The sequence below is a fragment of the Plutella xylostella genome, chromosome 28 (genome assembly GCF_932276165.1).
Source record: "Plutella xylostella chromosome 28, ilPluXylo3.1, whole genome shotgun sequence".
NCBI classification, from domain to species: domain Eukaryota; kingdom Metazoa; phylum Arthropoda; class Insecta; order Lepidoptera; family Plutellidae; genus Plutella; species Plutella xylostella.
This window is the reverse complement of record NC_064008.1, coordinates 3,665,152-3,678,645: the sequence shown is the minus strand read 5'-3', so window position 1 is coordinate 3,678,645 and position 13,494 is coordinate 3,665,152. Positions and strand designations below refer to the sequence as shown.

Sequence of the window (13,494 nt, the reverse complement as noted above, 5' to 3'; positions counted from 1 at the left end):
CCAATTACAGTAAATTATGCTACTTAAATATTCTCGATGTCTAACATTAGAACAAGGAGTCAATTCTAGTATATTTTACTGAAACATGTAGGTATAATATATATTTTTAATGTCAATATCGTTATCCGATAACCAAGTACTGTCCCAGCTGCACAGCTTCTTTATCAACGTTGATAAATGTCATGGTGCATGTCTTGCTTACTGTATATTAATACATACTAGTTACTATCATATTATGGGTTGGGGATATGGCGTAGAACACTAGACATTGCAAAACTATGCAGTGTATTTGTGGGCAACATTAGTCTAAACCAGATTATGGCGATTCTTAGTCGACAAATTACGTACCAACGTCATTGAATATATTACTAGCGTAAAGACCGGGCACCCTTGCGCTGGCCTCAAAATCTCATATTATGTATATTTGTCATAATTGTTGGAATTGGGGCTAGCGCATGAGTGACATTTTCTTTAGACAAAATGTTCTGACGGATGCATCCATTCTTTTGAAACCGTTTACTATCATGGAATGAGAATCCCTCATAAAATATCATGAAAATGACAGCTCTACAATTAGACCTGTCATTGCATGTTTTTGTCAAGAAAACAAATCCATTTCGCGTGTATTTAGTAGAATCCTACCGTTCAATTGACCAAATTGGATACCGAATATGGAACCCTATTCTTGGAGCTCACAATCAGCCCCATGGGCTTATCTCAAACGCTACTAGCAGAGTTTAACTTTAAACAGGCAAAAATAGTCCCTATTCCCCTCGCTTAAAAGTCGTGAAGCGAAGCGTTGAACTTTGGGGGACTATTATGATGAACGTAAGCTATTTTTGCATTCGCACCCTCGGCAATTCAGAATACTATGGTCTGACTCGTAATGCCCATTGTAAAGGGAAAGCAGGCTTGTCATTAAAGTTAATTTGATTAATTACTTTTGTTGAATTTTCGGTCTCTATTATGGGGTTAGATTTAACAACGGAATGACCGGTTCTTGTAAAATATATAGATTTACATCGATAGGTGTGTTTGAAAACAGCCAATGATTTTGAAGCTAAAGTTTTCTTAGATTTCATAATATATGAAATTGTATGGCAAATCGTGTAAATATTGGATCTCGCATATTTTTTTACGATAAAGGGATATGATATGAATGTTTTACTGCAGGCTTTAACCACTTCTAATACAGCATAAGTGCCAATTTTTCGGTTAGAGCATAACCAGGGAGTAGTGGTTAACTTTTGATACATCTGTCATGAATTTTATATCCAATGGAGTTTTTATTACGTTTAATTTATAAATCAAGCCCTATCGGTTAGATAACAGAAAATGGAGAAATTGACACTAATTATCTTATAATTATTTAAGTCCACTTTAAGAAATTTAATTTAGAAATTTATGTAAGTAGGGTAAAAGTACTAGTAACTGGCACTTTAAGCGATTTGCAACACAAAATAATATTTTAAAAATAAAGTATTGGCCTGATTTAAGCACTGGTAGGCTTGAATTACTGGCAATAAGACGACGAACAATTATAGGCATACATTGTAAAGATATAAGATTAATATTCGATTTTAATGAAGTTTATATCCACTACCCCCAAAAAACCTAGTAACTGGCAGTAAAAATTAGTAACTGTCACATGATGTTTCAGTAACTGGCACCTTTCAAAAAATCATGCAATTAGGTCAATAAGTAAGTACTCTAAAATCAATAATATATTTGATATTAGGTAATGTACCACTACCTGTCTAGGTTCTGTACCGGTAAGACTCAAAATCACCGGTGTAATGGTCGACTTCTACGACAAAATGACAGTACAAGTATGCGACGAATCGTGGGTCCATATGGATGCAACAAATCGAGAAACCCTTGGATTTGGAAACGGAAATGGAGAAAGCAAATGCTTGTTGACCTTGATGTATTCACTCAGCAGCTTGGGAGAAGTGACCCGGCGTTGAAGAGTGCTGACGGTAGTATCTCTCATCTGAAATTTCATGGGGAAATTGAAGGTTTCTACGGCTTTTAGCTTCACTTGCTCACTGATTACAGAGCTCCATTAACACGCCACCACACTAACGATTTCCTAGACGTCGACAGAGGTAAGATTAAGATAGTCCTCAAACAGCTCAAAAAGGACAAAGCTCTGGGTAAAGACGGAGATAGTACAGCGCTATTGAAAGCTATTACTATCCTTGAACAGCCTCAGAAGTTTTTCAATTCGCTTTTTCATACTGGCACAACACTGGAGGCGTGGAGCAAGAACTTGGTGTTGTTCTTCAAGAAGGATGATAAGACCTTATTAAAGAAGAATAGACCGATTTTGTTTATAAGTTATAAGTCATGTATATGTTATTGTATAAGGTCATCACGAACCGTCTTTCTATCAAGTTCTTCAAGGACTATGAGAAAGCCTTTGATTACATCGAGACCTGGACAGTTCTGGAATCCCCTCGTTATATCGAGGTGTTGAGATGAGATGCCTTCCAAGTCCAGGACCACAAAACAAGAGGAGACAGGGGGGTGTTAAATTATATGCCGAAGCTGTTTACCAATTACATTGGAAATGTCTTCAAGACGATAGACCTTTCACATCGCCATTTCATGTTATCACAGTGGCAATCTGCAGAAACTCAGTAAAATGCTTTGCGGCCTTAGTGTAGCAACAATATTATTATGTCTACCTTGGACAAACTATTCGACTAGGCAGAAGGAACTTTGAAAAGGAAGCTGCAAGGTGCATTCAACATGTTACTGGATTGGACTGATATGATAGGGGAAGTTAATTTTCACATCAAAACCTGAAGGCCAAGGTCTTCAATCAGTGCGTCTTACTGGTAAGACGTGGTTGGATTGGTCCACCGATTCAAAACCGATCAGTGAGCATTAGAAATACCTAAGCTTGGTGGTTCTTTGAAGGACCATATCAGAAATGAGGTAATCCGTAAGAAAACTCGAGTGACCGATATAGCTCTTAGAATCAGTATGCTCAAGTGGCAGTGGGCCGGCCATAGCTGCTGAAGAACCGATGACCAGTGGGGCAAACCAGCTCTAGAGTGGAGACCACGAACAGGCTAGCGTAGCGGGGGATACCTTTAGCTGGACCAACGACCTTATACAGCTGGCCGGTGGTTAGATGAGGAAGATCAAGGACAGAGTGCAGTGTCACTGCTAGGGAGAGGTCCAGCAGTGGACAATTACAGACTGCTGATGATGATTGCCTTGATTTTAGTGATTTTTCTGAAAAGAAACATGAAAGAAATGTTTACTGCACCAGTAAGTGCCAGTTACTGGTGCGTTAGAAAAATCTATGCAAATTAGTAACTGGCAGCCCCGTGCCAGTTATTGAAACAAAGCTAACTAGACACTGGGGGTTTTTACAGTGCACTTTAAATCGTATTTTCTGTCGATAGAAGGCATAAAATAGCTTAAAATTACAAAACCCAAAATATTGGTAACTGGCAGGGGGGTGCCAGTTACTAAATGAAGATATATATTACATTTCAGTAACTAGCACCCTCAAATATAACTCGAAAGCAACCAAAATCACAGTGAATCGGGCTATCATGATATTGTTTAGACCTTTCCCTACTTCCTTGTTATTGTCACTTTATAAAAAACTTATTTATTTTCACAAAAACAGGCCATACAAATTTTGGTGTCTCCTTAAAAAAAATTTAACACACGAGTATTTTTTTAGCGATCTTCGCCGCTTTGACTGAGATAATTTCTAGCGCCGGAAAATACCCACCTAGCGGTGTAAAATTTAACTATAATATCAATGAATGATTGGAGATTGCTGTAGACACATCAAAGAAGGCCTTACTATATCGTCACCTTAAATCGTAAACCGCCCAACTCCACGCGAGCAAATTTTACAGGAGACAAAAAAAACTGTTTATTTTGTACTTCTACTTAGGATACCCCCTAATATTTTGTTGATACTAGACTAAAAAAGTGGTTGCGCATTCAACGGCGTTATGAAAAATTAGTTATTTTTATCGCTTTATACATAAAATGGACTTACGATCTTTTCCCAATCTCTATGTGAATACTATTATTGGAGATACGTGTTTTTCCTGGAAATACGAGTTTTTCGGACTTCGATTTTGCATAATATTGTTCTCTTTGATGGACTTACGCTATTCAAATATAGATAAATCTCCCAACCTTTTCCTATTTCTTCAAATTTAGAGTATTATTGATGTACTTAATAAAATGATTATATAATCAGCAGTCATCGTTATAAGCAGTAGAAAACATAAATCAGTACTAGGAGGCCATGGTCCCGGCGTTGCCGTTGAATCCCTGGTGGTAAGCACGCTGTTTCCCAGGGACTAGGAACATCATCACGTTTTATTTAATGGTGAAAAATAAAGAGTATTCTATTCTATTCTATCATCTGACGAGCAAGGAGTGACGGATCTAGAGTTGGAACGGAGCGCAAAAGACTGTTCCTAGCCCCGATGGAATACCAGACCGCGTGTGAGTGCTGGCGCTCAAAGCTAATTTGTACAGAAAGTTTATCTGTCTGTTGAACAGCAGCCAGAGTGCCAGTGAGGTGTCCACTGACTGAAACGAGGCCACGTTAAAGCTCCTGAAGAAAGAAAGCAGTCCTGCAGATTCTTTTTCTATGTACAGACCCATCTGCCTGCTATAAGAGGCTGACAAGCTTTTTAAATTAGTGACACCCCTGGATGAACGGTCATTACCTTTCGGATTGTCAGTTTGGCTTACGAAATGTACAATCGATAGTGGATACAATACGTATTAGTAGAAGTACTTCTATGTTCGTTCACTGTCAGAGCAGGATGTGAACCGCGGGGATAGTTGCGCTGGGTGTTAGATTAGACCAAGGATTAGACATGGTGTACCCGTTCAACTCTATCCCTTGAGGAACCTTCAGGGCCTCTCTTGAATACCATCGGCCGATCCTACCTCCAGCAAATAGTCAGAGGACCAACTGGTACAATAATTACCCGATAAGAGAGGGTTAATGTTCGCAGAAGGAGGTCAGTTGTGGAGTTCCACAGGGGTCGGTCTTGGACACCTCTGCAATGTAACTTGGCATACAATACTATCCTGCAAATGAAGCTCGCAAATGGCGTTAGCACAATTCATTCTGCTGATCTCCATCTTCAATGTGTGTCACATTGAAGATGGCTGAGAGAGCGTCCATCGAGGATGATTTATCAAAGACGATAGTGGCATGATCCACCGCCTAGGCCTTAAAACAGCGCCCCTCCTGATATCCTACAAACTCCTAATGTGCAGGGAGCCAACAGATCTATCGGTGCGGGTTAGTGAGGTTCATATTGCTATAGAACGGCACATGTGCTACCTCAGCCTAGTCGTAGATAGTTGTTGGTCATTCAAGGAGCATTGCAAGATGTTAGTTCCCCAGAATCAAAGAGTAGCTGGTGCTCTACACGCCATGCAGTGCACGGGCTACTTTCAAATCTGAGGGCCCTCGCAAATGAGTCCATCGCATCTATACGGGTGCCGTGCAATCTACTGTCCTTCAAGGAGCACCTATCTTGTCAAGTCGAAGAGAATGACTGTGATGAGATCGGTTAGAGGAGCCATGGATTCGTCAGCAACGGGTTGCAGCAGCCGTCCTGCCTTGTTTGCAAAAAACCTATATTAGTATGTAGTAAAGTGCTGATTCCAACCAAAATATACAAAATATTTTGTTTGTGATATACGCGTAACTTTTAATTTAAGAGCATAATATTGCTAAAAAAAATAGCAACATTTAACTATAAATTGATCAATAAGAATGTTAAGTTCTATAATTTATTTATGTAGTAATAAAAACAAAGCCAAACACATAGTTTTATTGCAAAAATGTACGTTCACTCCCGCCTACATCGCTCGTTGTATGGGAGTAGGAGGAGTTACGAGGTTTTATTGTTTAAAAATTACGACTTAGAGTTAGGAGGAAAACGAAAACTAAATTTTCTCAGAATTCAAATTTTTTATCGATTTACGAGTAATACGAGTAGATGCGCCTTGAAAAAACGCTTCTATTGATACCAAAAAGTCATTTTCGCCAAAAAGTGGAGTTAGGCGGTTTACGATTTAAGGTGACGATATCCAAAAGCTTAATATATAGTGCCAGTTACTGACGCATGCCAGTTATACCACGATTTACCCTATATGTATTTTATTGTTTTTAAATTTGATTGTGAATATTAATTGTGTTAACTTATGGACTTTGAGTCTGAATTCAATGATTTGAATTGAATTGAATTTAAAGCAATGACCACCATCAGATTTGCTATAACGTTGTACTATAGCGAACCGCTTACACTGCCACGCTGATGTTGACGTGTTTTCTACACGCAAAATCCCACAAATACACGCATCTACGTGCGTTCATCCGTCCATACATTTCACGCAAATCGCAGCGTGATGCGTGGCATTGCGACAACCGCCTTACGTCTACTTATACAGGGTGTTGCAAAAAGCGTATACTAAGCCAAAACCCACGTGCGGAATCTTATATATGTATATGCCCGGAAATGAATAAAAAAATCATTCTACATACTAAAAAGTCACGTGACCGACAAAGTTTCTAAGTAAAATTATAAGTTTTTTTCGTGAATTTTGGCTTTCTGATTTCATTTCGGCTTAGTATACCCTTTTTGCAACAAACTGTATTGTTCCGACCGGAACGCCTACACCTACAACCTGCCCACATCGCCTCGGGGATCCTCGGCAATCTTCGTGCCTCCACCACTCGCGCGATGCGAGCTCCGAGACATCGCGGCGCGGCACACACACTCGCTCAGCCCTCCGCGACCGCGCAACATATACATTTCTCGGCCTTTTGCACAATCAGCGCCTATTTTAATTAATACAGTTTTGTCTAAATTCTATCTGAGTTTCATTGAAGAAGTTAGGAGTTCCCAGAAGCATAGCACCAGGAGCCTAACACTCAACTAGTGGTCCTTCGTAATACCTACGAAAAAAGGACCGAGAAGATTCGACTGCGTTCGTCGTCGCTTGTGGACTTTGGACCGTGCCACGTTCGCCGAGACAACTTGGAGCTTGGAGAACACCTGAAGGACGGTCTACCCTGAGGGACTTTGGTACACCGAGTGAGTCCGTTCCATTTCCTTATATTCCTGTCATTTTTTCCCCATCCATTTTTCCAGGAATTTAAAATATTGCTATACGGATCAGGCATGTCATTGATCTCTTCATAAGCTTATTATCATAAATAGATACTTATAGCATATTTACACATCAGCTGTTCATTCATAATAGCAATAAAATTCAACGCACTTAAAAACCCATTAGCACCTTTTGTTCGCTTATCAGCTAGCCGTCGTCAATGTCAAGGTTAAGCGTGTTTTATGGCTTGCATTGAATAACATTCTCCAGTTATAGATACACACAAATACATTTATTTTATCTGTTATTCACGTTACTTGCTTATTAAAACATCTTTTTTCAGTGTAGAATTGCGAAATACTTTGTTATTTTATACTTGTCTTGAATCGTATAACGTGGCTTGTTGCGTAATACGTAAATTCCTTTACACATTTATTTGTGCCTTTCTCTTAGTAATACATTAATAACAGCTGTCTTACCATACCTATAGTAGGTTTATTCATATTTGTGGCTTATTTTTTTTCACGCTCTTTATCGTACACTTACAGTGTTACTCATCTTAGGTACTTCTTTGTATGTGAGTAACTTAACTTATTTGCTTAACTTTTAACTGCTTAATCCCGCCTTTCTTATAGCTTAGACATCTTTCTTTTGCCTTAAATCTTCATTATGTCTGTCGCTAAATTGGGGGAGCTTGTTAAGAAGCGTGGAAGCTACAAAGCAAAAATGACTCAGTTCATGACCTTTTTAAAACTAATGCCTGATAGTGGTCATTCTCTTACTCCATCCCAGGTATTAGAATTAGAAATGCGTGTCAGTAGATTGGAAGTGCTGTATAGTGAATTCGACGCGTTACAGACGGAGCTGGAGCTGTTGTCGGAGGACGTGGACGAGCGGTACAGCGAGCGCGAGCAGTTCGAGACGCAGTACTACGCGCAGCTGTCCCGCGCGCGCGAGCTGCTGGCCGCCGCGCCCGCCCCCGCCGCCCCCGCGCCCAGCCTGGACGGCGCCCGCTCCAGCGGCTCTGGTTGCAAGCACGACTTCGTGAGACTTCCCAAGATAGACTTACCTCACTTTGACGGCGACTATCAGCACTGGCTCCAATTCCGAGATACGTATATTTCTCTCATACATAATAATAGTTCCATATCAAACATTAACAAATTCCATTATCTTCGCGCAGCATTGAAAGGTAGTGCATCAATTATTGTGCAAAGTTTGGACTTGACGGAGGCGAACTACGACATTGCTTGGCAGTTACTCAGCGAACGGTACGACAACACTCGCCTTCTCGTCAACAATCACGTCCAGGCTCTGTTCAATGTTGAACCTATCCAACGGGAATCAAGCCAAGCCCTTAGAAATGTCATTGATGTCACCAACAAAAATCTGCGTGCACTGTCTTCACTCGGTGAACCAGTGGATAATTGGGACACCTTAATTATCTTCATCATGACCAAAAAATTAGACCCCTCGACCAACAGGCAATGGGAAGAGTTCAAAAATTCAATAAACTCTTCACCATCTTTAAAACAATTCACGTCATTTTTGTCGAATAGGGCAGATCTAATCGAAACTTTAAACGACAACAGCAAGTTCATAAATAAAAACAAGTCATCATCATCATCATCAGCCACAACTATTAGTTCCCATCAGGATTCCAATAAACAAATAAAAAACTTTCATTCAACAACAAAACATAAACCATTTCAACATAAAAACAAATGCCCTATGTGCTCAGATGCTCATTTTCTATTCACTTGTGAATCTTTTAGAAAACTCGACATTGAGGCAAGAATAAAGAAAGCTTCTGAGAGCAATGTTTGTATGAATTGCCTCAGGCCAGGTCATTCTGCAAAATCATGCACGTTGTCTCATTGCAAATATTGCAAATATAGGCACAACACCCTGCTTCACAGGGAAATCTTTCAAGAGAATGACAACGGTGACAATGTAGCATTGTCCACCAACATTATTTCTTCTCCAACATCCGCATGTAACAGAGGTATTGTCCTGCTTTCCACAGCTATGGCGAGAGTTGCCGACGTCGATGGGAACCTGCAATCTGCTAGACTTCTCCTAGACAACGGGAGCACCTCCAACTTCATCACCCAAGACCTCTGTGGCAAGCTGGGCTTGGTAAGACGCAGCACCAGCTCCACCGTCTCAGGTATAAATGATCAAGTTTCTAGCTCCTCTGAAATGTGTGACGTAACTATTTATTCTTGCGTGGGTGACTATAGGACAAACATAGGTTGTTACATTCTACCTAAAATCACAACTGCTCTCCCTGGCTCTTACATAGACACACAGTCGATTCCCATACCGCCAGGTCTTCAGCTAGCAGATCCTACCTTCAACATACCTTCAGTTGTTGACATCTTAGTTGGCGCTGAAGTATTTTGGGACGTCTTAGGTTCCAACTCAATTAAGCTAGGTCATAAACAACCTAACTTGCAATCATCACAATTCGGTTGGCTTATATCAGGGTGTGTACATACATCAATGAATCGTCATCAACCCCCAGCATGTCACTTTCTTTCGACTGAAGAGTCAGACCAACTTACTCGTTTTTGGGAGTTGGACTCGGTACCTGCCGGTAAGTGTTTCTCCAATGAGGAACAAGCCTGTGAGGAACTCTTTCAGAAAACCACACGTCGCGACGATAATGGTCAATTTGTGGTAACGATACCGTTGAAAGACTCGCCTGAAAGCCTAGGTGACTCTTATACAATGGCTCAGCGTAGATTCTACGCCTTAGAGCGCAAGCTGGAGCGCGATTCTCTTTTAAAGGACAGATATTTAAAATTCATGCATGAATACATCGCTCTTGATCACATGTCAGAAAATACATTGCATCATTCTTCTGATAAAAAATACTACATGCCACATCATGGGGTGGTTCGAGAGTCCAGCACCACCACAAAATTGAGAGTCGTGTACGACTGCTCAGCCCGTACCAGCTCAGGCAAGTCTTTCAACGATATCCAGATGGTAGGGCCAACAGTTCAGGACGACTTGCTATCAATCTTATTGCGGTTTAGGCAACATAAATTTGTTGTAACGGGCGACGTCGAAAAAATGTACCGTGCAGTTTTAGTAGAGCCTCATCAGCGCTCGTTACAACAAATATTATTCAGATTTGACAGATCCGAGCCCTTAAAATCCTACACTCTTAAAACTTTGACTTATGGAACAGCTGCAGCCGCATATCTCGCAACCAAATGTTTAACGTCACTCGCAGACCAGTCTACAGAACCAGCAGTAAGAGACTCTATCAAGCACGATTTTTACGTAGACGATTTCTTAAGCGGAGGAGACACAGTAGACTCAGTTGTCGAGCTATGCAATGGGGTTGTTCAGACGCTCGGATCAGCAAAATTTAATCTTAGAAAGTGGCAGTCGAACAGTAAATCAATATTAGAATCAATTTCAAATTTTGACAAACACAACATAGAAAAAACCCTCAACTTAAATGATGCTTCCCCCAGTAAAACTCTCGGCCTGTATTGGGATTCTAATTTAGATAACTTGTTTTTTACAATTGAATTGACTGTCCCAAACAAAATTACAAAACGTACCATACTATCAATTGTTAGCCAGGTCTTTGACCCCATGGGCCTAGTAGGACCATGTGTTGTACTGGCTAAAATGCTCTTACAACATCTGTGGATTCAAAAATGTGATTGGGACTCTAGCGTTCCCACAGACATAAAACTTAAATTCAATGATTTTATTCAGTCACTTCCAGCTCTCAATTCCATCCGCATTCCTCGCTGGGTCTTATGTGACTCTTCAGTTTTAATTGAATACCACACCTTTACAGACGCTTCTGAAAAGGCATACGGGGCGTGTGTCTATGTAAGAGCAGTAGCAGTCGACGGCTCCGTCAGTGTTCGCCTGCTAGCATCAAAAAACAAGGTTTCACCCATCAAAGCATCCACGATCCCTCGCCTAGAGTTGTGTGGCGCGTTGTTAGGCACACGTCTCTACCTTAAGGTACGCCAGTCACTTACCCTTCCTTTGAGCCACTGCTACTTCTGGTGCGACTCTACCATTGTGCTGGGATGGCTGTCTGCGTCACCGAGTAGACTCAATAGTTTCGTCCGCAACAGAGTGAGCGAAATTCAAGAAGCTACGATCAACCAGACGTGGAGCTACGTGCCGTCTAAAAGCAACCCGGCTGATTTAAACTCACGGGGGATGAAAGCTGATTCCATTGGCTCTTCAACTCTTTGGTGGTCAGGTCCCGATTTCCTCAAACATAAAGAAATCGATTTTCCCCCATCTCCCCTCTTACAAAATCTTGTACTGCCTGAAGTTGTGATGCACGCGGATGTTGCAGATGAAACCAATGACTGCAGCTCTAATAATTTAATTTCTGCCCTCATTCATAAATCTTCATCAATAACAAAGTTAATCCGACTTATTGCTTACGTACTCAGATTCATTCAAAATTGTAAATCTAACGCTAAAAGCTCAGGCTCTTTAACATCTTCAGACCTTCAGTCAGCAAAGACCCTTATCATCAGATCTGCCCAACAGGAAATGTTTCCTGATGAATACAAAATCCTTAAAAATAATCAAAGCTTGCATAAGAAAAACAAATTAATCAGCCTTTCCCCATTTATTGATTCGCATGACATAATCCGTGTGGGTGGTCGCTTAGATAACTCACACTACACTTATGATGTTAAGCACCCCATACTACTTGGCAGTAACCATCATTTAACCAAAATCATATTCGAAGCCATGCACAAAGCCTTGTTTCATGCTGGACCTCAAATATTATTAGCCAACATACGACTTAGTTACTGGCCATTAAATGGTAAAAACCTTTCTAAGAAGATTGTCCGCCAGTGTGTACGTTGTGTACGCTTCAAGTCACAACCTATCCAAATCAAAATGGGGAATCTACCTACTGACAGAACACATCTTGAGTTCCCATTCTTAAATGTAGGAGTAGATTATGCCGGGCCAGTGCTGATAGCAGACCGCAAAGGTAGAGGGTGCAGATTGCACAAGTCTTATATCTGTGTGTTTGTCTGCTTTGCAGTCAGAGCCGTCCACCTGGAGCTGGTGTCCGACCTCACTAAGGAGGGATTCCTCGCAGCCTTTTCCCGTTTCACGGCTCGTCGTGGCAAATCTCAGCGCGTCTACTGCGACAACGGCACCAACTTCGTCGGAGCGTTCAACGAGCTCACACGTCTTCTTGAAAGTTCCTCCAAAGATATAGAGGCAGACATTGCCAACCATGGCATCGATTTTAAATTCATTCCTGCCTACTCACCCCACTTCGGGGGCTTATGGGAATCAGCCGTAAAATCCACAAAACATTTGCTTCGTAGAGTCCTAAATCTTACTCACTTAACCTATGAAGAGCTCTCCACATGTCTGATTCAGATAGAGGCTATTTTAAATTCCAGACCCTTGACGCCTCTATCCTCCGATCCTTCTGATCTTTCTTACTTGTCCCCTGCCCATTTCCTAATTGGACGGCCACTCACCTCAGTCCCTGGTCCTCAGGTCGCCGACGTCAACCTTCAGCAACTTGAGCGTCACGAGAGGATTGAGAAGTTGCGTCACCATTTTTGGCAGCGTTACGCTAACGAATATGTATCTCTTCTCCAGCAACGCACAAAATGGCAGACAGATGGACAAGACTTGAAGACCGGCACCATGGTCTTGATCAAGGACGTGAACCAACCCCCGCTACTCTGGCTGCTGGGAAGAGTGACCGACGTCAAGCCGGGTCCTGATGGCCGCAGCCGAGTCGCGGAGATCCTGACAAAGAAGGGGACCATCACAAGGGCATACAACAACATATGCCCCCTTCCTGTTTCAACTTCTTGAAGACACAGCTCTTCAACCCGGGGAGTATGTTCCGACCGGAACGCCTACACCTACAACCTGCCCACATCGCCTCGGGGATCCTCGGCAATCTTCGTGCCTCCACCACTCGCGCGATGCGAGCTCCGAGACATCGCGGCGCGGCACACACACTCGCTCAGCCCTCCGCGACCGCGCAACATATACATTTCTCGGCCTTTTGCACAATCAGCGCCTATTTTAATTAATACAGTTTTGTCTAAATTCTATCTGAGTTTCATTGAAGAAGTTAGGAGTTCCCAGAAGCATAGCACCAGGAGCCTAACACTCAACTAGTATAAAATACTATTTTAAATATTCTACTTTACGTCCCTCTGCAAAGTAAAAGTCCTATTTTTTACTGACTTCACAAAAAAGAGGAGGTTCTCAATCCGTCTATAATATGCTTTTCCCTCAATACTTCCGAAATCGGAAATCCTGTCGCCGCCACCACGCGGTCATCACAATAAATAAACAGTGATTGTCGCTGCTTTTTATGGC

General features: G+C 41.6%; 1 protein-coding gene across 1 annotated transcript; it reads left to right on the top strand.

Annotated features, from left to right (window-relative positions):
• Nucleotides 1-7,133: 7,133 nt before the first annotated feature.
• On the top strand, nt 7,134-13,285 carry LOC105384064. Its single transcript, XM_048631342.1, has 2 exons — nt 7,134-9,295; nt 12,182-13,285. Exons 1-2 carry the CDS (start codon nt 7,795-7,797, stop codon nt 12,976-12,978), a joined length of 2,298 nt encoding a protein of 765 aa, XP_048487299.1. The 5' UTR covers nt 7,134-7,794; the 3' UTR covers nt 12,979-13,285.
• Nucleotides 13,286-13,494: the final 209 nt, after the last annotated feature.